The following is a 24,050-nucleotide window of genomic DNA, read 5'->3' on the forward strand; positions in this document are numbered from 1 at the left end:
TAAATAACAAGTAAGAGCTTCTAGTCAGGAGCTCCCGACTAGGGGATACCCTGAACCCTCTTCTTCCAACATAAAATGCATATATATATTCTATTTTAGAAGCTATATGTCAAGTTTGTTGACTCTAGCTCTTAATATTTACCAAAATTGCCCAAAAAACAGGATATCGATATCGATTTTTATCGATGCTTCGAAACGGAGTAAGTTATCGATTATCGGAAACAAACTTGATCTGCGCGGGAGCTAGGAGCACCTACATCTAATTTCAAGTCTCTAGTTCTAATAGGTTCTGAGATCCTTGCGTTCATACATACGGACGGACGGACGGACGGACAGACAGACAGACGGACATGGCTAGATCGACTCGGCTATTGATGCTGATCAAGAATATATATACTTTATGGGGTCGGAGATGCTTCCTTCTGCCTGTTACATACATTTGGATTTCACACAAATACAATATACCCATTTTTAATGGGTTCAGTGTATAAAAAGCCCAGAATATTTGAAAAAAATGTATTTTCCAACACTGCACTTAAAAACTAGGGTCGGTGTTGCATAAAAGTAGTAAAATAAATGGTCGAGTGTCAACCAGATTTTGTTTAAGCAGATCGGGTCACTTTTGTTATATTTACACGCACGAATATTTTTATTCTTTGAATTTACATTTTATGTTATTATATTTATACAAAGCAAAGAACTAGCTTAAAAACTAAAATTATATGGATTTACATTATTACCCTGGCAGCTGAGACCTTTAGCTAACTCATAAGTCGTACATATATTGGTATTTAGTACATTTAAATGATTTGACCAATTATGCGATTATATGTATATTAAATTGGTTCTGTGCAGTGTCAGTCTTGTTGTCCGTCCGTCTGTCTGTCTGTTTATATTTCCCACAGCAAAGTGGCCTTAAGTTTGTAATTTTAAGAGAGCTTTCTCGAAGATTAGAAAGGCTCTTTCGTTGCTCTTTCTTATCGTCTGGAACTTGAAATTAATTGTTGTCGCTTATAGAGTGGTTTTGCTTTAGCTGTTGGATTTTGTGTTCCATGGGCTACATTTATAGGTGTGTTCTTCTCAAACTCGGCTGTCTTTGCAAATAATGTTGCTCCGCCAATGTTGGATATACTAGTTGGTAGCTTTGGTTCGGAAATACTCGTATTTCGAACTTTACTCTCTAAAGAAATTGGGAATATATATATATATATAATAATTTCTTTATGCTTTATCGAGTACCTTGAATTATATTTGCCCGTGTTGGCTGTAAAGATGATTCCTCCGGCATTGATATTTGCAGACTGGCTGAAAACACGTTTGGGTGTTCCAATAAAATAGGCGTTGATTGACGCCTTCCGTCAATTGAAAGCGCCGAATCGTAAGTTCCATCTGGTTTGGATTCCCCAACTTGAGCACTTTAAGAAAAATATATTTTATGAATATACATTATACTATATTGTAAAGAGACAATAATTATGATAATTTTAATCAAAGATCGACTCCAGTTTCTCCTTTAAAATATGCACGACATTAAATATTTTCAGCAGAACGGGCCAATTTTAATTAATTTTATTTCAAAATATACGAAAAACTCTGGTTTGAGCTGAAACTAATTCTGAGGCTTGCAGTAAAGAGTAAAACCCATTCTATACACAAGTTTCTATACGTAATGCCCGAAGAGTCATGGCTTATATTGTTAGTTTTAAGTCTCGGACGACTGCAAGGACATAATAGAAAACAAGTAAGAGGTTCTAGTCGGGAGCTCCCGACTAGGGGATACCCTGAACCCTCTTCTTCCAACATCAAATGCATATATATATTCAATTTTAGAAGCTATATGTCAAGTTTGGTGACTCTATCTCTTATTATTTACGGACGGACGGACGGACGGACAGACATACGGACATGGCTAGATCGACTCGGCTATTGATGCTGATCAAGAATATATATAATTTATGGGGTCGGAGATGCTTCCTTTTGCCTGTTACATTCATTTGGATTTTGCACAAATACAATATACCCTTATACCCATTTTTAATGGGTTCAGGGTATAATTATTTTGTAAAGCCCCAAGCTTGGTCTCCCATCAGCCGTCAGCCTTCAGTTAGTTAGTCGATGCAAATGAAATCTTAGGATATCTACTTGATATATCAAAAGAGTGAATACTCTTGTTTAAAAATAAGGATAATAATACAAAATTCTTACTTTAATAATTGATTTAGTTTCTTCGTAATTATAACGTGTAGTTGCTCTGGACACTTATCCAGCATATGGGAGTAAAGCACGTCTACAAGCTCAACAGGCACTTTAAAGATCTCTTCATAGTGATCAATCATTATTCTGCAAATAAAAAAGATAGGATTGGATTATCAATTTAAATTTAGGCTGAATATTTGAAAATCAATTAGCCAAAAAAACAAGCAAGAGGTTCTAGTCGGGAGCTCCCGACTAGGGCATACCCTAAACCCTCTTCTTCCAACATCAAATATATATATATATATATATATTCTATTTTAGAAGCTTTATGTCAAGTTTGGTGACAATGGCTCTTAATATTTACCAAAATTGCCCAAAAAACAGGATATCGATATCGATTTTTATCGACTACTTGGGAACGGAGTAAGTTATCGATTATCGGAAACAAACTCGATCTGCGCAGGCCCTAGGAGCACCTACATCTAAAATTTCAAGACTCGTATAGGTTTTGAGATCCTTGCGTTCATACATACGGACGGACGGACAGACAGACGGACATGGCTAGATCGACTCGGCTATTGATGCTGGTCAAGAATATATATACTTTATGGGGTCGAAGATGCTTCCTTCTGCCTGTTACATACATTTGGATTTTGCAAAAATACAATTTACGCTTATACCCATTTTTAATGGGTTCAGGGTATAAAAATGAAATGTTTTTGATTTGTGTCTAGTCGAAGTCTTATAACAAATTTTTTGATATTATCGATATGGAAAGAGATATAAATGAGTTCAGGGTATAAAGATATAAATAATAGTTATGAATTTAATAAAAGTAATCAATGAATCGCTCTGTGGCCTAGATATTACCTGATCACATTTATTGCGTCTACCATATTTCCATGCTCTTTATATTCAGCCGTTTTTGGCACATAATCCCGCAAAATATTTGGAGCAAACACTGTGGATAAGTTGTTGCTGTCCATTTTGTTTCCATTCATTTGGATTGTACCGTCCGGGGCGCATATATCATCACAATGAGCAGCTACATTTCCCAGAAACTTTAGTAAGACATACAATGTATCTCTATGCACAACAGGCAGCAGTTTTATAAGGTGAGATATGGCTTCCAGCTGAAGGCGCCGATTTCGTATCCCTAAAAAAGTATAAATTTTGTTCAGTCTCAGTCTTCAGACTAACCTAATCTCCGTGCGTCTTACGTTGAGTCTCCAAAAATGTTGTATATAATCTTTTGCACAGGAGGGGCTCAGGGAGATCTCGTAAAAATTCCTTAAGCAATGTCGCTACATCATGTGGACATGTATTTTCAGGAATGCACATGTTGCAGTTCTTATCAAATTCCTCACGAAGCTAAAATATTCATATGTTTATTAATTTGTTTATAAGCAAATGAAAATTATATGGACTTACTTGTTTTACACGCTTCTGCGATGTACTAACTCGAAAGAGACCGACTTTTTGGAGACCATGTTCTTCCAAATATTCTATACAGATTATTATAAACATAGGCACATTTAAAAAAAAACTGTTTTTTGATCCTTCGAATAGTATTCTGTCGAGATCCAGTTCAACATTCCTCATGTCAAAATGACTGCGCGACATTTGCATTGACATCGAGGCAGATTTTTGAAGATTTGTCATGTAGTCAGAGGAAGCCCCATGCTTTAAAGATTTCGTTGGCAAACTTTCATAGGAACGTACCTTTAGTATAAAGAATATGCACAAACCTAATTAATTTAATTTAGTGGTTATTTAAAATGGTAAATACATACGTTATCATTTAATTTTCCAACCCTGCTAGAAAATACTGACGTCAACGTATGCTTCGAACCGGTATCCATTCCTCCGCCTCGCTTTCTGTCCCTGGACAAGCAGGATTCCAAAGAAGTCCCAAATAAAATATCGCGTCCGTCTTATTTAAATGAACATACAAATTATTAAACTGACATACTACATTATTATTTTTGGAAATTAGTTATTAGATGTTATTAGGTGAACGAATATTTGAAATGCACATTTTATTATAGAACACTTAACTGAAATTTATGACACTTTTAAAAGCTGAAAAAAGCATCTCCAAATAAATTAATTGTTGCCTTACAAATTACACATTTTTATACCCTGAACCAATTTAAAATGGGTATACGGGTATATTGTATTTGTGCAAAATCCAAATGTATGTAACAGGCAGAAGGAAGCATCTTCGACCCCAAAAATTATATATATTCTTGATCAGCACCAATAGCCGAGTCGATCTAGCCAGGTCCGTCTGTCTGTCTGTCTGTCTGTCTGTCTGTCTGTCCGTCTGTCCGTATGTATGAACGCAAGGATCTCAGAACCTATAAGACCTAGAGGCTTTTAGATGTAGATGCTCCTAGTTCCCGCGTAGATCGAGTTTGTTTCCGATTATCGATAACTTACTCCGTTTCCAAGCAATCGATAAAAATCGATATCAATATATTGTTTTTTGGGCAATTTTGGTAAATAATAAGAGCCAGAGTCATCAAACTTGACATATAGCTTCTAAAATAGAATAAATATATGCATTTGATGTTGGATGAAGAGCGTTCAGGGTATCCCCTGGTCGGAAGCGCCCGACTAGAACCTCTTACTTGTTTAGCATATAAGTAGGCATATAAATTTACTTTAAATATCAAAAAGAGTGTTAAACGAGAATGAGATGAATTAGATTTGAAATTTATGAATTTAAGAATTTATTTCTTATTAAAAGCACTGCTTACTGTGTTCGTCCTTTTTGCCGATATCGAAAATGCTTGTTGTAAGCGCTCTTTTCTTTGATACAACTCGTGTCTTCTGAGTTTTACGTTCCAAATCTAAATATTTACATAAGTGCAATTGATAAACTTACATAATATGTACAAGGTGCTTGATATATAGCTACATATATTGTAATATTGGATTTGTTCAGTGACCGTATCACTTTCTGTCCATCTGTCTGCACCCAATTTTTATAAGGAGTAGGAGGTATGACCGACCATACAATGTATTTGATCTCGATCAGGACGCCGAGCTGAATAAATTTCACCATGTCCGTCTATTAGAGATTTGGAAATGCATTTATCATTTCTTCTCGATATGTTGTCCCATTTTCAAAATATCGATAAAAATCGATTTTAAGCTTTGTTTTTTTAAGCAGTTCTCAAAAACTATAAGAGGGTATCTCGTTCGAAATTCTTATTCGATTTGCGCAAGCACTTCAAATAATAATACTAAAAATGGGCACTTTAGCTCTAAAACGTTAGAATTATATAGAGAAATGTTTGAGTCGAACTTTTGACCAGACTTGTAAACGGATCTGCCGGACGGAAAGTAAGACGGACAGTACATTAATCCAATATAATCTTTTTAAGTTCTGAACAAGTTGAGATGGCAATGATATTATATTAACTTACCTATATTCGTTCCAATATTTAGTTCCTTAATTTTTTCAAGAGCAATATGCATAAGGAACTCTGCTTCAATATCGGAAAGTTTTTCTAAGGATGTATCCGTTAGTTGTAGGACCTGTCCTTCTTCCGATATCCATGTACAGTTCTCCTACGCAGAAGAGGATGGGAACGTTTTAATTTAGTATTCGAAATTTCCAAATTTATCAGTCCGACTAGACAATGTCACAAGATCATACTTTTTGGGATGGGGCTGTGATCAAACTTTTTGTTGGTGCCAAGTGCCGAATAACATTTTCTATTTTTATTTTGTTGTACTTATTTAAAGTGCGTTAAACATAGTTGATTTCAAAGGGGTAATAATTAAAAAACTAATAGAATGGAATATACAAAAAGTTCAAGATATTTTTACATTAAGCAGGAATTCTCTCATTAAGCTCTAGGAATAAACACACAAATATCTAATATATAGTACATATTGGAAATCACAATTTAATATACATTTGATTTAAGAGGAAGCTTAAAAATTTGTCACGTTACCTTCGACCTGGGCACAGGGCATCTTCTAGTCGGGCACTCCGTACTAGAGAATTATGTCACTTTATTTAAGGGTTTTTTTTCTTACCGAGGGAGCCCAAGTTTGCCGATGTGGGACAAAATCTTGACTGTGGTTTTGTCTACTTTGACATTTCGAGCGACTTCCCCAAATTTTTCTTGAAACAAACTGTCCGACATTAGATAACGATTTGGATTTTTGCATATTTGTCGTTTCATTTTTAGAATCTGAAAAACCACGACAAAATGAAATAAAATAAAAGCTCAGTATATTATATATATGTAAATGAAATCTCTAACAGTAGCACCAAAGACAATATAAACATTAAGATGAGTAACGCCCATACATTTGAATGCGACGCAAAATTTCTAGCCTGGCTTCTCATCTGACTTTTCCCACTTCACACGACACTCCAGCCGACTGTCTCTTCGCTCTCCAAAAGCCAGACGAACGAATGCCGAAGTCGCGGCTTCTTGATGCTGACACAAGCAACGAAGTTAAGTTAGTCGCCAGCCTGTCTTCGATCGTGCTCTGCGTCGACGCTTTCGGCCCTCGTAGAGCCTAAGCTGAGAAAGAATTCTACATTTAGCGTTTTCGGCTGTGAGAGCGCAATAATACAGATTTCGTTTTTGTTCTGAATTTTTAAAAGATCAAGCCGCATAGTAGCATGTTGTTGTATGGCGTTGCTCATCTTATTGTTGATGATATTGTCTTTGGTAGCACCGTCAAGCATACATAAATTTTGAACATTAATACACATTCAAATTGTTATTTAAAAACCGTGCACTTTCCGCTTGAATCGTATTGTGGCTATGTTCTACTGTGGTTCTGTAGCGGGGAAAAATCTCGAGAAATTGTATATAATATTATATTACAAAAAATTATATAATAATACAAAATACAAAATCTAGGTCCCCTCCTTTACCTCTTCCTGAGGATGTATATCATCCTACTTTAGAGATTGCAATGCTCAATTGTAGCCCCGCCGTTGCTTTCGCAAAGGAAATTATTCATTGCCGAATCAGCTTATTTATGCAACCGATTGGTATTTCTTATATGGCTCGGTTGCTACCATTAATTTTTTATACCCTTGCAGAGAGTATTATAATTTTGTCGTGAAATGTGTAACGCATAGAAGGAGACATCTCTGACCCGATAAAGTATATATATTCTTGATCAGCATCAACAGCCGAGTCGATAGAGCCATGTACGTCTGTCCGTCTGTCTGTTTCTATGCGAACTAGTCTGTCAGTTTTAAAGCTATCTTAATGAAATTTTGCAGAAGTCCCTCTTTCTGTTGCACGCAGCTCATATGTGAAAACCAGCTGGATCGGACCACTAAATCATATAGCTGCCATAGGAACGATCGGTCGAAAATTAAGTTTTTGTATGAAAACACATTTCGTTTATCAAGATATCTTGACCAAACTCGGCACTTATTAGTTTTACTTTACTCCTCATATATATGCAAAATCCTATTAAGATCGGACCACTATATCATATAGCTGCCATGGGAACGATCGGTCGAAAATTATGTTTTTGTATAAAAAAACATTTTGTTTTTCAAGATATCTTGACCAAACTCGGCATTTATTAGTTTTACTAAGCTCCTCATATATATGCAAAATCCTATTAAGATCGGACCACTATATACCACTATATAGCTGCCATAGGAACGATCGGTCGAAACCTAAGTTGTTGTATAAAAAAACAGTTTGTTTATCAAGATATCTTGACCAAACTCGGCATTAACTATTTTCCATGTGTTTCTTGGATACGGGCAAGGCACTATAAGCATTATGAAAAGGTTGGGTCTGCAAGGGAATTAGATCTTCGGCGTGCCGAAGATAGCTTTCTCGTTTTATATCACCCTAAACTCCCTCTTAGATGTGTGTATTCCAAAGTCAATTCCTTCGACTACTTTTTCAAAACCACCTTGGATTACTCCCAGATTTTCACATCTAAAAAAAGTAAAATCTTAATATTTTAAAAAGTTTAAAAAGTCTGGTTCGTATACAGACTTGGCTAAATATTCCATAGCCAAGTCGAACTTCTTTCTTCTAAATTCTCAATGCTAACTCGTTGTAAAAGGCAATTTTCCCAAAATCCGAGACAGTTTTATAATTTTGTAAACTTGAAGCGTAAATCTTCAAGTTTGCCATCTTCTTTTTCTCTCGGGATGGATAAAGCTAGCAATGACTCTGATTCTGCTACCCTCTTTGCTAGCTTTTTCCAATCTATACCAATATTAATTCTTAACCGTATGCTACTACTTTCTCTTGTTCTACACATGTTGCTATGATTGCCAATTCCACCCTCCTTTTAGCTATAAATTCTTTAAAATCTTCTTACTCTCCTGGGCTTGAAAATATTGCTAGTTGTCTACTCAAGGAGTGTAATTCTTCCCTTCTTCGTCCATTGCTCAAGCTTTTTTATCTATCCTTTAAAACTGTCTTTTCATCACTTCGGAAAGAATCTTATATAATTTCTCTTTACAAGAAAGGTCGAAAGTCTGATATACATAATTACAGGGGCATGGCAAAACGGTCTGCTATTCCTAAATTATTTGAAAAAATAATCAATTTGAATTTGCAGCATTTCTGCAAATCAGTTGTTTCCCCTCTTCAACATGGATTCGTAAAGAATCGGTCAACTACGACCAATCTGCAGAGATGCTTGGTAAATTATGTTTTCCTTTCGAAAATGCAAACTGATGTCATTTACACTGACTTCAGTAAGGCGTTTGACTCTGTGTACCATGACATTTTACTTTTTAAACTTGACCGAATAGGTTTCCCCCGTCTCTTTTGCTTTGGGTTAATTCTTATTTAAAAGATAGGACCCAAAGAGTAATGCTGAGGCTGACTACCTCTAAACAGGTTCACGTTACCTTTACTCTTTACTCTTTTTATAAATGATCTCCCCTCTGTTATATCACATGCCCGTGTCATATCATACACTAATCCCCTACATCATTCTCGACAACACGATTTGAATTGCATCTAAATTGTTCAAAGTGTATGTTTATGACTTTTAATCATACTACACCTTATCTTGTCAGTTATACAATCGACAATATCCCTTTGCAATGTATACTAACAGTTAAGGATTTAGGCGTTCTTTTTGATTCTAAACTCTGCTTCAATCTTCACAAAGATACCAACGTTAATGGTCTAAAGAATTTAACCATCCTTTTATAACGAAGCTTCTGTACATCTCTCTTGTTCGGCCTATCCTTGAATACTGCTTTTGCATCTGGTCTCCGCAGTATAACTATAGCTAGGATCGTATTGAACCTGTACAGAAGCAATTTCTGCTTACAAGGTTTAAATTGGGACCCTAATCTTCGGTTGGCATCCTAATCCAGCAGGTTGCTTCTTCTTAACCTTCTGTCGTTAACTTACCGTAGGACGGTGTTGTCGGTGTTATTATGGCTTGCATTACGCATTTACCAAACTTTCTCTACCCCAAAATATAATCGTTGCTTTCTGGATACCTTCGGGAAGTCACTGACCATTCCCAGCTATGAGCAGGGGCATAGCTTGCCGGACAGGCTGTAAATTCCCCCCCCCCCCCCCCCCCCCCCCCCCTCTTTGTCCTATCTACTTAACACTCTTTATATCTAGCTTACATTTCTTTACTTTATTAACAATCTTCTTACTTTCTTTTTTCCTATTAAAATTAAGATTAAAATTAAGATTATTTTTAATTTAGCTTAAGAACACTTTTTCCTAATAACACCCTTCTGCTTAGATGTAGGCTCTAATAGCTTCACTGACAAAATTAGCTGTGAAAAGGCGAACAGCTGGCCGGACTGGCATATAAAACACCTCCATCGCTCGGTGATGCTATTTAGAAAATTGCGTTCTTTAACTAGGCTTTTAGCATATAATTACATTATCTACTGTATAATCTATTGAATAATGAGGAAGACACTCGTTTTGTCGACCATTAGAAAATAAATAAATAAATAAAAACTAAGCCCAAAATCTTACAGTCCGACCTGCACTACGTAAAGTTTCTAACGGCTTGGCTGTCTTTGGATATCTGCGCATTTTATACACAGTCTGTCTTGTAGATCAGTATATTTTCTGTTGGTGTGGTGATTATGTTATATTCAATATTGTTGTTTAGCATCAAATCGTCCCAAAACTCATTTTCAACGATCTTTGCTCTAAGTCCTATGAGAGGGGTCAAACAATAAGAAAATTGATGAAAAATGGATGTATTAAACTTGAAACGAAAAACTTGAACCGGGCAAGCTCAAAAAATACCAGTTGCCCAATAAAAATACCCTTACATATTGTATCATTATTTTATTTGTATTTTTATGTGTATTTCACCATTTAGCACATAAACTTCAATCAACAAATCTTCCACTCTTTCTCAAAACTGTGAAGGTAATGGCGCGTAAATAGGTAAGATCATTAAGAGCTGACTAGCAGCTGACTCGACCTATAGTATAGGCGGAAAATACCAGGTATTCTTAAATATTGTATAATTTTTGTTTATTTTTATTTGTATGTGTGTCTTTCTTTATCTTTCTTTATTTAACTATCCAGTCTCGAGCACTTTCGCAGACATCCGTGTTCAATCAACTCTAGTCTACAAGTAACTCCATCACCTCTTTCTCAACACTGTCTGACTAGCAATCCTTTACACAGTACTGGATGTACAAGCCTGTTACAATATGCATACAAATTCAAATGCCCAACGAAGTTCCTTGCTACCCCTCACAGAATAAATATTTTAATCCCTTTAACCTTTTAAGTGCTCACTTATATTCTCACTAGCAAATATGAACTGGCTTTGCTCAGACAAATTATTATACCCTGAACCCATTAAAAATGGGTATAAGCAAAGACAATATAAACACTGTTTATATTGTCTTTGGTATAAGGGTATATTGTATTTGTGCAAAATCAAAATGTATGTAACAGGCAGAAGGAAGCATCTCCGACCCCATAAAGTATATATATTCTTGATCAGCACCAATAGCCGAGTCGATCTAGCCATGTCCGTCTGTCCGTCCGTCTGTCCGTCTGTCCGTATGTATGAACGCAAGGATCTCAGAACCTATTAGAGCTAGAGACATGAAATTTGATGTAGGTGCTCCTAGTGCCTGCGCAGATCGAGTTTGTTTCCGATAATCGATAACTTACTCCGTTCCCAAGCAATCGATAAAAATTGATATCGATATCCTGTTTTTTTGGGCAATTTTGGTAAATAATAAGAGCTACAGTCACCAAACTTGACATCTAGCTTCTAAAATAGAATATATATTTGCATCTGATGTTGAATGAAGATGGTTCAGGGTATACCCTAGTCGGGAGCTCCCTACTAGAACCTCTTTACTGTTATTTTTTTTTTTCAAAAACAGCTCTTGCAAATGTGTACAAGAACCTACATCTATGCCGATTTCCTGCATAAATGGCAAACTGTTAAAAATGAATGCTTGTTTTTGATTTCACTACTCACAATTTTTGACTCAGAAATTATGCCAATGTGTTTGTAAAACTCCAAAATTAAGCTTAAAGCCAATCTGACAAAAATTAAACTTAAATTTTATTAACGAAATGCTACAAAACTTTGTTTTTAATTAACAAAGTACATCGATCTGCCTAAACCCGACATATTCACAGACGGACGGAAGACGGACCTTTGCTAAACTTCAAACCTTTGATTAAAACTTTGCACGGCTCAGCTCGTATGATCGAGAATATATAAATATAAAAGAAAATTATATAATATAGCCAGGTTGAACTTTCGGATTCAATCGACTAGCTAGTCGAAAAGAATTATTGGGTTAATGGAGGTAAGACTGTAATCTAAAGGAAATTATATATATTTTTTGTTCATTCGCGGGGTTGAGAAGGGAACGATTGAAAGGATAGAGAATCGGACGGATAGGCTAAGGGACAAGAAAGCGGATATTGCACAAGTCCAATTACTTTTTTTACTTTGTTAACAAAATAGAAAACAAAACTTTTAAATTGATCTATGTTGTTCTTTGAGTCCTCCTAGAAATGCGCACATACCATATACATACATTTGGGTGTACGTATACTTACTTATAAATGAATCATTTGTACTTCCATATTTTAAGCTGTGAGTATTTGAGGGTTCCGAAGAACCTGCGTGCCAAAAATTGGATAGAAAATGCGAACTCGACGTTAGAATGGCGCTCGCGGTTCTTCCAGTTTTCTCCTTTGGACTATGAATGGGACTTGTTGGGGAGGTGGGCGCAGATAGGCAAACCGATTGTGGGTTCTTTCTGTGCTGGGCAACGTTTTCATGGTTCCGCTCTTGAAAGCTCTTCTCCCACTCCATTTTCTGGCGTATGCGCTCATCTAGATCTTTTTGCCATGCGATATGGGCATTTCGCAGGTTCTTGGAATTCTCGTTGCCGCGTATGAAATCCAATGCAACCAGAGCCCAAGCGTCTAGGGTTTGTACAGCCTTGTTGTTGCCCTCATCCATGCCGGGTGGATTTATTTCACCTTTTGCCTTAATGTTTCGCAAATTTCGATCATAATTGACCGATTTAAAGCGACTTGCATCATCATCCTGTATACTCTTTTTCCGAGCCATTCTCAAGTATCGTTTAATTGTATCGCTCACGGATTGGGATACGTCTTCATTGTCGATGGAGCTTCTTCTGTGGTTCGAATTGACCGTCAGAGAACTTTTGTCGACCTCTTCGCCTTCCGATTTGATTTCCAGCATTTGTTCATATTGTTCTGCGATTAATTTTAACTCACTCAATTGAATAAAATTTGTTTGGCTCCCACAAGAGTTCAGGGACTTTTCGCGAATTACATGGCTATGATTATTGTTATTTGTATTAAGAAGCGCATGTCCTTGCAGGCTTTTTGTACTGTGGCTAAAATCCAGAGATTCAGGTGGTTTTTGTTGCCGTTTTGTTGTATTCGACGTTGACTTTTTATCGGCTTTGGGGTCTGGTAATTCACGACTATTAATTGTATATTTTGAAGTATTCTCAAAACAACTTAGATCTATGGGCGCGATTTCTTCACTGCCCGTATAATTGAACAGACTTGAAAATGAGGTAGATCTGGCTAAATTTGATTTTGTCGGCTCAGAGGAATGTAAAATACGATGTAGCTGCTGTTTTTTTAAAAAATTATATATCTTTTTTAAGAGTGCCTTATCTTCCAGAATAGCTGGTGTTAATTGGTCCACGTGTAACCCGCCTAGTGACGAGCTCGAAAGTTCTTTTAGGCGATCCAAAAGAACGGATTCATGATTCATATTATTGGACCTGGATTCGGAAGATATTGTGGACAAATTGCTAGATGTCTGTGCTTTGTCATAATTTGGACGTCGCGAACTAGGCGAAGATGTTTGGTCAGGCCGAACGGTTTTAGTCCCGAGCAGAGTTGTTGTCTTGTAAGAGTCCCGAATTTTAAGGTACGACTGCAAAAGTTCAATTGTTTGATCAACATTCTCTTGGTTTCTCAGCTGCGACTGCGCTGCATAATTGCCTCGATGTTGTGCAAGTATCTTAATACGTTTTCTAGAGCTTTTGCTGGCTCCCGGAAACGAAGATTTCCGACGCCACAATACAAATCGCGGCTCCGAGGCACAAACACGCTGAAACTGCGCTTCGATTTCGGGTATGCTACTCTCGGCACCGTGTGGCTTGCCCTCGGGTAACAATTTGCGACCAGCGTCGGTCATATATCTCCAAGTTTTTCGAGTTAATAGCCAACGTTCCCGTTTCTTCTCCTTATCTTTGGCTTGCAAACGTCGACGGCCAGATGCCGATGCCGATGCCGATGCCGATGAAGATGTTTTACCCAAACCTTGCCTTGTACAATTTGTTGAGCTCTCGATAATTGCATCTGTCTGATTGTCAGTAATGTTCGAGTTCGTTAGCGACAAGCCCACTTCATGAGTAGTAGTTCCTTCGAGTCTATGAAGCTCATCGATCATACCATCTAAGGGGCCCGATCTTTTTTTAATCACTGTCACGGGTTGACGCAAAGAACTGACCAACTGTCCCGAAGAACTTGGCATTATATCTTTTTTTACATCCAGAGCTTGTGATTTTGTGTATATTGATGCCATCTGAAACAAATACAATCATGAATACTTTTACGAGGTTCGATGTTCAATTATTTTTATCAATATAGTAGGCACCAGTTATGGCAAGAATCCTTTGAAATGTGCGTTATGATCTTTATAGTATGTTTTGCAGACATGTTCGATAGGGAATGGCAATCAAATCTTCAACGTCGCCTTATTAATGCAATTTTCTTAATGCAAAGTGAAGAGCACCCAAAATTTTTGTTTCATTTCCCTCGTATGTTACCGTACAAAGAGAAAGAAGGGTTTCTTCGGCACGCCGAAGATATAATAACTTTTTGTCATTTGGAGAATTTGGGAACAGTGAAGTTTTGTTTGGTAAAAATATGTCAGGAAACCAAAAAATGTATATATAGTAGTAGTATATAATATAGTAGTGTGATATTGATAAGACTTGGCTCATATTTAAGCAGCATAGTTAAACTAATAAATGCCGGCTTTGCTAAAGATATCTTCATAAATAAACTAATTTTGTATACAAGAACTTAATTTGCGACCGATCATTTCAATTGCAGCTATAGTCTGATGTTGATTAGAATTAAGGGCGCATTGTTGAACTTATAAATGCCGATCTTGAGTAAGAAATACATTATGAAGTGTAATACACATGGCTCCTTCTCTACGTTCCAGTTCCCCTTTAAAAATATTTATATAAAAACCAGATTTAACAAGAGGTTCTAGTCGGGAGCTCCCGACTAGGGGATACCCTGAACCCTCTTCTTCCAACATCAAATGCATATATATATTCTATTTTAGAAGCTATATGTCAAGTTTGGTGACTCTAGCTCTTATTATTTACCAAAATTGCCCAAAAAACAGGATATCGATATCGATTTTTATCGACTGCTTGGAAACGGAGTAAGTTATCGATTATCGGAATCAAACTCGATCTGCGCAGGAGCTAGGAGCATCTACATCTAAAATATCAAGTCTCTAGCTCTTATAGGTTCTGAGATCGTTGCGTTCATACATTCGGACGGACGGACGGTCGGACGGACAGACAGACAGACATGGCTAGATCGACTCGGCTATTGGTGCTGATCAAGTATATATATACTTTATGGGGTCGGAGATGCTTCCTTCTGCCTGTTACATACATTTGGATTTTGCACAAATACAATATACCCTTATACCCATTTTTAATGGGTTCAGGGTATACAAATTTTAATTTTGTTCCTTTAGTATAGAATATGATATATTGTTTTTGTGTATAGAACAGGTGCTCCCCAAGGGAAGTCAGAAAGTTCCCATATGTATCCAGATAAGTATGTTTAGCAACAGATACAAAAAAATTCATTATGTTACCTAGGATTTTTATTCCCGTTGCATATAAGAAGCAGAACCCATTAAAAATGTGTATACGCGTAAATTGTATTTGTGCAAAATCCAAATGTATGTAACAGGAAAAAGGAAGCATCCCCGACCCCATAAAGTATATATATTCTTGATCAGCACCAATAGCCGAGTCGATCTAGCCATGTCTGTCTGTCTGTCCGTCCGTCCGTCCGTCCGAATGTATGAACGCAAGGCTCTCAAAACCTATAAGAGCTAGAGACTTGAAATTTTAGATGTAGGTGCTGCTAGAACCTCTTATTTGTTTGAAATGTACCACTATTAATTTTCCATTTGTTTTGATAAGTAGAGTAGATTGTTAAATTTGTTAATAAACATTTATTTAAGCTTTGGTTAAACAGAGGGAGGGTATGGGTCACTATTCAAGATCCATAAATATAAATAAATTCTATTTTTCTTACAATCGTTCCTTTACAAAGCATTCCAAAGAGAGCGCTCGAATTATATACATGTGTATGTGTATCAAATTGTGAAACTCTTGGGAGTATCATTGGTTTCGTCTTCACGATGTAGGCTTTCATCCAACCAAGTTTGTGACGATCAATCGATACTTTGGTATCATCAGCATTAACCGTAAACTGGTTTGAATAATCTAATTGCTTAAAGATGAAAGCCTTCGATGTATTGTATTGCATTTATATTGCATTTGTATTGGACGGATTTCGATAAATCAGTTGCTGAAAAATAATCCAGAAAGATGAAAAGTTTTGGAGTTAGCAAGCTTTGCTACGATTGTGCGGGGCCATATGTAGCTCGCAGTTTCCATGGTCACTGCCTAGGAGGATAACTCCTTTAATGATCTGAACTCAAATTGCCTGCCTTGATCCGAAGTACTCCTCGGTGGAACTGCTAAGCGATCCATGTGTTGTCGACTGCTATGGAAACTGTTTTAGCTTGGATAGCCTCGATAGCAACTGCATCTGGCGATGATCGTGAACAAAATGTGAATTGACCAGATAAAGTCAGTGATCCAATGAGGTTCAAATTGATGTGTTCAACTATATGTGAGGGCCGAGTATCTTTTATGAAATGGTGAGTGAACATGCCGAATGACTTCAGATTTTCGGTAAGCAATGCAGTGCTCTACGAAGTTCAATTACTAGATCAATTAATAGTTCAATTACTAGTTCAATTACTCAACCAACTACTGCATGGGCCATGCCATGTATCTTGCTGATAATGTCCTTTCGATATGATTTAATAGATTAAATTCGAGGATTGTAGGCGTATTATCAGTAAGTAGCTTTTATACCTCTGGACAATTTGCAGGTGAAGCATCCATGTTGAGTGAGATGAGTCCTTTTTTCATTGTCCGGTATTAATTAATTTTTTTTGTGTCCTTGCTTTTGGCAAGGATCATCTCTAAAAGTTGACAATTGCGGACAAGGGAATTTAGATAATGGTTTAAACTTTGTCTGGCAATGGTTTGATTTGACTGGGATCGACCAAATAGACGAGGAAATTCGATTGATGTTAGACCGAAACTACATTTGCTAGAGTTGTTTTTGACATGAAAATGCCAAACGATACCATCTTTATAAACGAGGGTATAGTCCTTAAGTTTAGTCCTTAATCGAAAGGCCATGTGTGTAAATGACACACCATATGGTGTCCCCGATTCGATATGGATCTAGTTATACGAACGGTTAAGATCATTATATATTTATTATTATTTTCTGGCCTGTTTGGAATGGATAACCGGAACCACATGACCGCGAATTACATGTTGGACCATTTTGAGCAAGAACTCGAATTCCATTTTGGTAGAGTAAATTTTGTCAGGAGTCAGGAAGAGGCCTTTGCAAATGTTGGTAAGTCTTTTTTCTGGATGCACTGAGTTGAATCCTCGTATTTTAATGTTGCTAAGGATTGAAGACTATAGACATATTTTCGTCCTATGGCTGCAGAAGGTATGTAACACTTCTGCACCAGAATCAATAATGAATTTCTTACAGGAGTTTGTATCCGGTATAAATAGTCGATTATAAACTGGTATACTGTGAACGTGTATCCTAACCATGGAATAAATTTGCATGGCATAAACATTGATGAAGTCTCACGAATACCAGGGATGTTGGTAGGCATTTGCAGGAGGTAGGCATTTGGGAAGTATTGGTATTGGATGTCCATCACCGGGACTCATCTCTGACTCAGCGAACTTTGCTCGAACAGGTTGCTTGAGTGTGATGTATGGATTTAATTGAATATCTGCAAATGTGAATTCTTCTCGTGTTCCTTCCGTCAACCTATGCATGGCAAGGGAAACCCGCTTTCCAGATTTTTGAAAAACATTTCTATGTTTGTGCGTCTAGACAAAAACAGAAATTACATTGCCAACAACTCCTGTCGTCCTCAATTTTGTAGTTTTCGAATAGCTTCAATTGGCCAATTTAATGATTGCGAAGTATGCCCATGAAATTGACGAGGATTGCAATTTGAGTAGGTCCTTCCTCTTCTGGTTGTTGTAGGGCTCACCAATTTGGCTTAACAGTAGGAATGTATGTATTCCACATCCATTAACACAAATAAATTATATTCTTCTAAAAATCATTGTTGCTTCAGTAAATAATCATAAAAGTGATTATTTAAACGCGTGAATGCTGATAGGTTGAGAGCTCGAGCTATAATGTGTTGAGCATACTTCTCCTAATAAGTGTAACCAAATTTGACAAAAATAAAAAGAGAAACGCAAAAATTTTTGTGAGGCCAGATCGCCACAGACCTTTACAAGAATACAAATTGGGTAATGGCCCAAAAGTTGCAAGAAATCGTAAACAACAGGTCTAATTAAAAGACATGTGCTTCAGTTAGGATAAATATTTTCACATTTACTTACAGCTTGGAAGCTTGCTCCCAACTTGCCAGAGCATTGTTGTACTTGCTGAGTTTACCAAAAAAATCATCCCATTTCCACATGGAGTATTATTCCATGTACAGTAAATGATTTATAAATTTTTAATTATTAATATACAAGAGGAAGGCAGCATTTCAAATCAAATTTGATATTGTTAAAAGTTAAATTATTTGCCTAATTGGTGTAGCATTGATATCTATGCGTGTGTTTGCGTGTGTGGGCGCGTGTGTATGTGTGTGTTCATTATATGGTTGTGGGCATGCATGCATACTTAAGCCTATGTAATATGTAAATTCACATATACATTTATAACTATGCATATATCCATATGTATGTATATTTAAGGGAAATACTTACAATAATTATTACTTTATTGTACCCAAATGAAGGGGGCTTATGTAGATATTTGTTGTCGCAGTATATTGTAATTCATTAAAATATATTCAAGAAACTGATTGTTAAATTGAATTTATTTAGAAGGCAACGATAAAAAAGAACAAATTTAACTCTATATTTTTAATTATGCAAATCTCAAAAACACATCGATTTAGACTGTTCAACAAACTCAAGTCTCGAGAATAACGTCAAATATTTTGAGAGCACTAAAAAGATAGAATACATAAAAAATCAGTTTATTCTTGAGAAAATATGGCTGTATGTATACAAATGTTTATAAATACATACAGACATCCATCCATATGTGCATGCGCGTCTCTTTACTTATGTACACATATATAAGTATACACATATACTTAAATACGCTCTCGCTATGGTGCAGACTTATGATCATGAATGTATTTGTATTGATATGGACTTATGTGAATATAGAGTGATAAACAGAAATTTTGAAAGATAGATACATATACTACACAATATATGCAACTGGGTATATCCGCATCTCTGGTTTGTTCTTATCCATGTATATCAACGAATTTTTCCTGACTGATGGAAATTTTTACTATAACTTCGTTTTATGTCAGAACTGTGCAGTAAGGCGATTTTGGCGATTTTGAATTCAACCTGCAAGTGGGAAAAAGTGACAAAAGTGTCAAACTTATATCCAGGAGAGGGTATTATAATTTTATAGTAACTGTGTAAGCACAGAAGAAGACATCTCCAACCCGATAAAGTATATATATTCTTGATCAATATCAATAGCCGAGTCGATTTAGACATGTCCTTCTGTCTATTTATCTTTATGAAACTTTACAAAAGTCCCTTACTCTGCTGCACGCAATATGTATATCGAAACCGGTTGGATCTGACCACTATATCATGTAGCTCCCATAGGAACAATCGGACGAAAATCAGGTTCTTTTATGAAAAAGATTTTTGTTTATCTAGATATCTTGATATCATTTATTAGTTTTACTATGCGTCTCATATATATACAAAATCCTATCAATATCGGACCACAATATCATTTAGCTGTCATAGAAACGTTTAGTCGAAGGTAAAGTTGTATGGAAAACATTTTCGGTTTTCTATATATCTTGACCAAGCTCAAACGAAAACGAAATATTGTTTGTATCGGGTTACTATATCATACAGCTGCCATAAAAATGATCGGACGAAAATGAGGTTCTTGTATGAACAACTTTTTGTTTTTCCAGATATCTTAACCATACCCGGCATTAACTATTTTCCCTGTGCTTCTTAGATACAAGCAAAGCATTATGAGCATTATGAAAAGGTTAGGCCTGTAAGGGTATTATATCTACGGCATGCCGAAGATATCCATTCTTTCTCTTTTTAACAGATCTCAGACTTTATGGGAACTAGAAGCCCCAGATTCGTAAAAGGCTATCTTATAGCTTCAAAACCTAAACACTTTCGTGGTTTCCTACATAAGCCTGATCTTCCACATCCAATAACCCGGGTTCAAGCCTTGGCTTGTCATTCATTTCAATGTTTTAATGAAATACCAAAGCATCTACCAAATTGGTTAGATAAATACAATGATTGGGCCTCAAGTTATTTGTGCATTGCTGCTGGGTGTATTTCAATTCGAATCAATTTAAATGAAACAAGTAAGAGGTTCTAGTCGGGAGATCCCGACTAGGGGATACCCTGAACCCTCTTCTTCCAACATCAAATGCATATATAAAATTAAAAGCTATATGTCAAGTTTGGTGACTCTAGCTCCTTTTATTTACCAAAATTCCCCAAAAAACAGGATATCGATATCGATTAAGATCAAGATCAAGAATATATATACTTTATGGGGTCGGAGATGCTTCCTTTTGCCTGTTAAATACATTTGGATTTTGCACAAATACAATATACTTTTACACCCATTTTTAATGGGTTCAGGGTATAAAAATGGTCCTTTTGAGTAATATTTCAGCACCAGTACGCTTTATTTTGTTAAAACCTTACCTTACTTCTATCCAAATTGGAGTGAGCTACCGAGTTCGCAATATAGCGTCTAGAATAATATAATTTTTTTATGAAAAAGATGTAGGTGCTCCTAGTTCCCGCGCAGATCGAGTTTGTTTCCGATAATCGATAACTTACTCCGTTTCCAAGCAATCGATAAAAATCGATATCGATATCCTGTTGTTTGGGCAATTTTGGTAAATAATAAGACATATAACTAAAATAGAATATATATATGCAGTTGATGTTGGAAGAAGAGGGTTCAGGGTATCCCCTAGTCGGGAGCTCCCAACTAGAACCTCTTACTTGTTTTATTTAATATTCAGCCTTTATTCAGCCTTTATTTTTTTATTAATGGTCGACAAGCCGAGTGTCTTCCTCATTATTCAATAGGTTATACAATAGATAATAGAATTATATGCTAAAAGCCCAGTTAAAGAATACAATTTTCTAAATAGCATCACCAAAGCGATGGAGGTGTTTTATATGCCAGTCCGGCCAGCTGTTCCCCTTTTCACAGCTAATTTTGTCAGTGAAGCTATTAGAGCCTACATCTAAGCAGAAGGGTGTAATTAGGAAAAAAGTGTTCTTAAGCTAAATTAAAAATAATCTTAATTTTAATCTTAATTTTAATAGGAAAAAAGAAAGTAAGAAGAAGAGTGTTAAGTAGATAGGACAAAGAGGGGGGGGGGAATTTACAGCCTGTCCGGCAAGCTATGCCCCTGCTCATAGCTGGGAATGGTCAGTGACCGACAACACCGTCCTACGGTAAGTTAACGACAGAAGGTTAAGAAGAAGCAACCTGATGGATTAGGATGCCAACCGAAGATTAGGGTCCCAATTTAAACCTTGTAAGCAGAAATTGCTTCTGTACAGGTTCAATACGATCCTAGCTATAGTTATACTGCGGAGACCAGATGCAAAAGCAGTATTCAAGGATAGGCCGAACAAGAGAGATGTACAGAAGCTTCGTTATAAAAGGATGGTTAAATTCTTTAGACCATCGTTTAATGAATCCAAGTACACTTTTTGCCTCATTAACGTTGGTATCTTTGTGAAGATTGAAGCAGAGTTTAGAATCAAAAAGAACGCCTAAATCCTTAACTGTTAGTATACATTGCAAAGGGATATTGTCGATTGTATAACTGACAAGATAAGGTGTAGTACGATTAAAAGTCATAAACATACACTTTGAACAAATTAGATGCAATTGATTGGCCGAACCCCAAACTTGCATAGCGTTCAAATAGTCTTGTAGACGAGAATGATGTAGGGAATTAGTGTATGATAGAATAAATTTCACATCGCATACATGAATACACGGATATGTGATATAACAGAGGGGAGATCCTTTATAAAAAGAGTAAAGAGTAAAGGTCCAAGATGACTACCTTGAGGAACACCTGAAGTAACGTGAACCTGTTTAGAGGTAGTCAGCCTCAGCATTACTCTTTGGGTCCTTTTTTTAAAATAAGAATTAACCCAAAGCAAAAGAGACAGGGGGAAACCTATTCGGTCAAGTTTAAAAAGTAAAATGTCATGGTGCACAGAGTCTAACGCCTTACTTAAGTCTGTGTAAATGACATCAGTTTGCATTTTCGAAAGGAAAGCATCATTTACCAAGGAAGTAAACTCAAGCAGATTGGTCGTAGTTGACCGATTCTTTACGAATCCATGTTGAACAGGGGAAACAACTGATTTGCAGAAATGCTGCAAATTCAAAGCGATTATTTTTTCAAATAATTTAGGAATAGCGGACAGTTTTGCAATACCCCTGTAATTTTGTATATCAGACTTCCCACCTTTCTTGTGAAGAGGAATGATATAAGATTCTTTCCAAAGAGATGGAAAGACAGAAGTTTCAAGGGATAGATTAAAAAGCTTTAGCAATGGATAAAGAAGGGAAGAACTACACTCCTTGAGTGGACAACTAGGAATATTGTCCGGCCCAGGAGAGTAAGAAGACTTTAAAGAGTTTATAGCTAATAAGAGAGAGTAGTGTGAAACAATGGGAGGAGGTATAGAACTAGCGGAAGAAATAGTATAAGGGTAAGAATTAGTATTAGGACAACCTGAAGAGTAAGTTGATTGGAAAAAATTAGCAAAGAGGTTAGCAGAATCAGTGTCATTGCTACTTTTATCCAAGCCAAGAAAAAAAGAAGATGGCAAACTTGAAGATTTACGCTTCAAGTTTACAAAATTATAAAACTGTCTCGGATTTTGGGCAACTTGCCTTTTACAACGAGTTAGATAATGCTCATAGCATTGAGAATTAAGAAGAAAGAAGTTCGATTTGGCTATGGAATATTCATATCAACCGAGTCATATAAGAAAGACCAATCGGTTGCATAAATAAGCTGATTCAGCAAAGAATAATTTCCTTTGCGAAAGCAACATCGGGGCTTATTGGCTGATGAGCACGAAATGAAAGGAATACAATTGAGCATTGCAATCTCTAAAGTAGGATGAAAGACATCCTCAGGAAGAGATAAAGGAAGGGATAAATACAAGGTCAAGTGTTCTATTCAAATGATTAGAAATTGAATTGATTTGAAACAACGAAAGATCAAGCATGCAGTCTATAAAATCGTGCTGTGCTGAGGGCACTAGATAATTTTTGGCAGTAAATAAATGTGAAGAAACTTCTCTAATGCAAGTAATATGTTTCATATAAACTTGAATATCAGAAGAAGGTGGGACATAAGAGCATTTTACATAGGTATTCCGTATAGGAAAAGACACCTTAACTGAGACAATCTCAGCGTCAGTAGGCGTACTAAAACAGAAAAGTGCTGACTGGAGAGTGGCTTTAACGGTAATTAACACCCCACCACCTCGAGTCGGCCGATCATTTCTATACAAAATAAAGTTATTAGATAAAATCTCAAAATCAGATATGGTTGAGTTCAACCATGTTTCTGAAAATGCTATTATATCCGAATCGAAGGAAGTGCTGGCCATGAAAAGATTTTTAAGCTTTGAAATGAGACCTCTAACATTCTGATAATGAATAAAGATTTGTTCAGAAGATGAAGCTACTTTTTTGGGGCAGAAATGGTACCCTGTATTGAAGGGACTGGAAGGGTGACAGGCTGGCTACGCTTTTTAGGCTTGAACTCGTGAACAATCATGTGTGGAGGCCAAAATTTGGGATCACAAATGATTGGGAACATAT

At 36.4% G+C, this 24,050-nt stretch overlaps 1 protein-coding gene across 2 annotated transcripts; it reads right to left on the minus strand.

Moving 5' to 3' along the window:
• Positions 1–669: 669 nt before the first annotated feature.
• LOC115766789 lies at positions 670–18,914 on the minus strand. 2 transcript variants are annotated; one of them, XM_030710808.1, is made up of 12 exons: positions 18,854–18,914; positions 12,252–14,271; positions 6,250–6,407; positions 5,631–5,775; positions 4,959–5,051; positions 3,990–4,129; positions 3,628–3,918; positions 3,417–3,567; positions 3,067–3,352; positions 2,206–2,340; positions 1,240–1,415; positions 670–1,180 (listed from the first exon to the last, which is right to left on the minus strand). In XM_030710808.1, the coding sequence occupies exons 2-12, from the start codon at positions 14,269–14,271 to the stop codon at positions 978–980; spliced, it is 3,798 nt and encodes a 1,265-aa protein (XP_030566668.1). In that variant the 5' UTR covers positions 18,854–18,914; the 3' UTR covers positions 670–977. The 2 variants fall into 2 exon arrangements, 1 of the variants encoding a protein (XP_030566668.1); XR_004018334.1 differs by lacking the exons at positions 670–1,180; positions 1,240–1,415; positions 2,206–2,340; ... (3 more) ...; positions 3,990–4,129; positions 6,250–6,407 and having other exon boundaries at positions 4,975–5,051.
• Positions 18,915–24,050: the final 5,136 nt, after the last annotated feature.

This window comes from Drosophila novamexicana, unplaced genomic scaffold (genome assembly GCF_003285875.2).
Source record: "Drosophila novamexicana strain 15010-1031.04,08,12 unplaced genomic scaffold, DnovRS2.1 tig00001222-arrow-arrow-pilon, whole genome shotgun sequence".
Classification (NCBI taxonomy): domain Eukaryota; kingdom Metazoa; phylum Arthropoda; class Insecta; order Diptera; family Drosophilidae; genus Drosophila; species Drosophila novamexicana.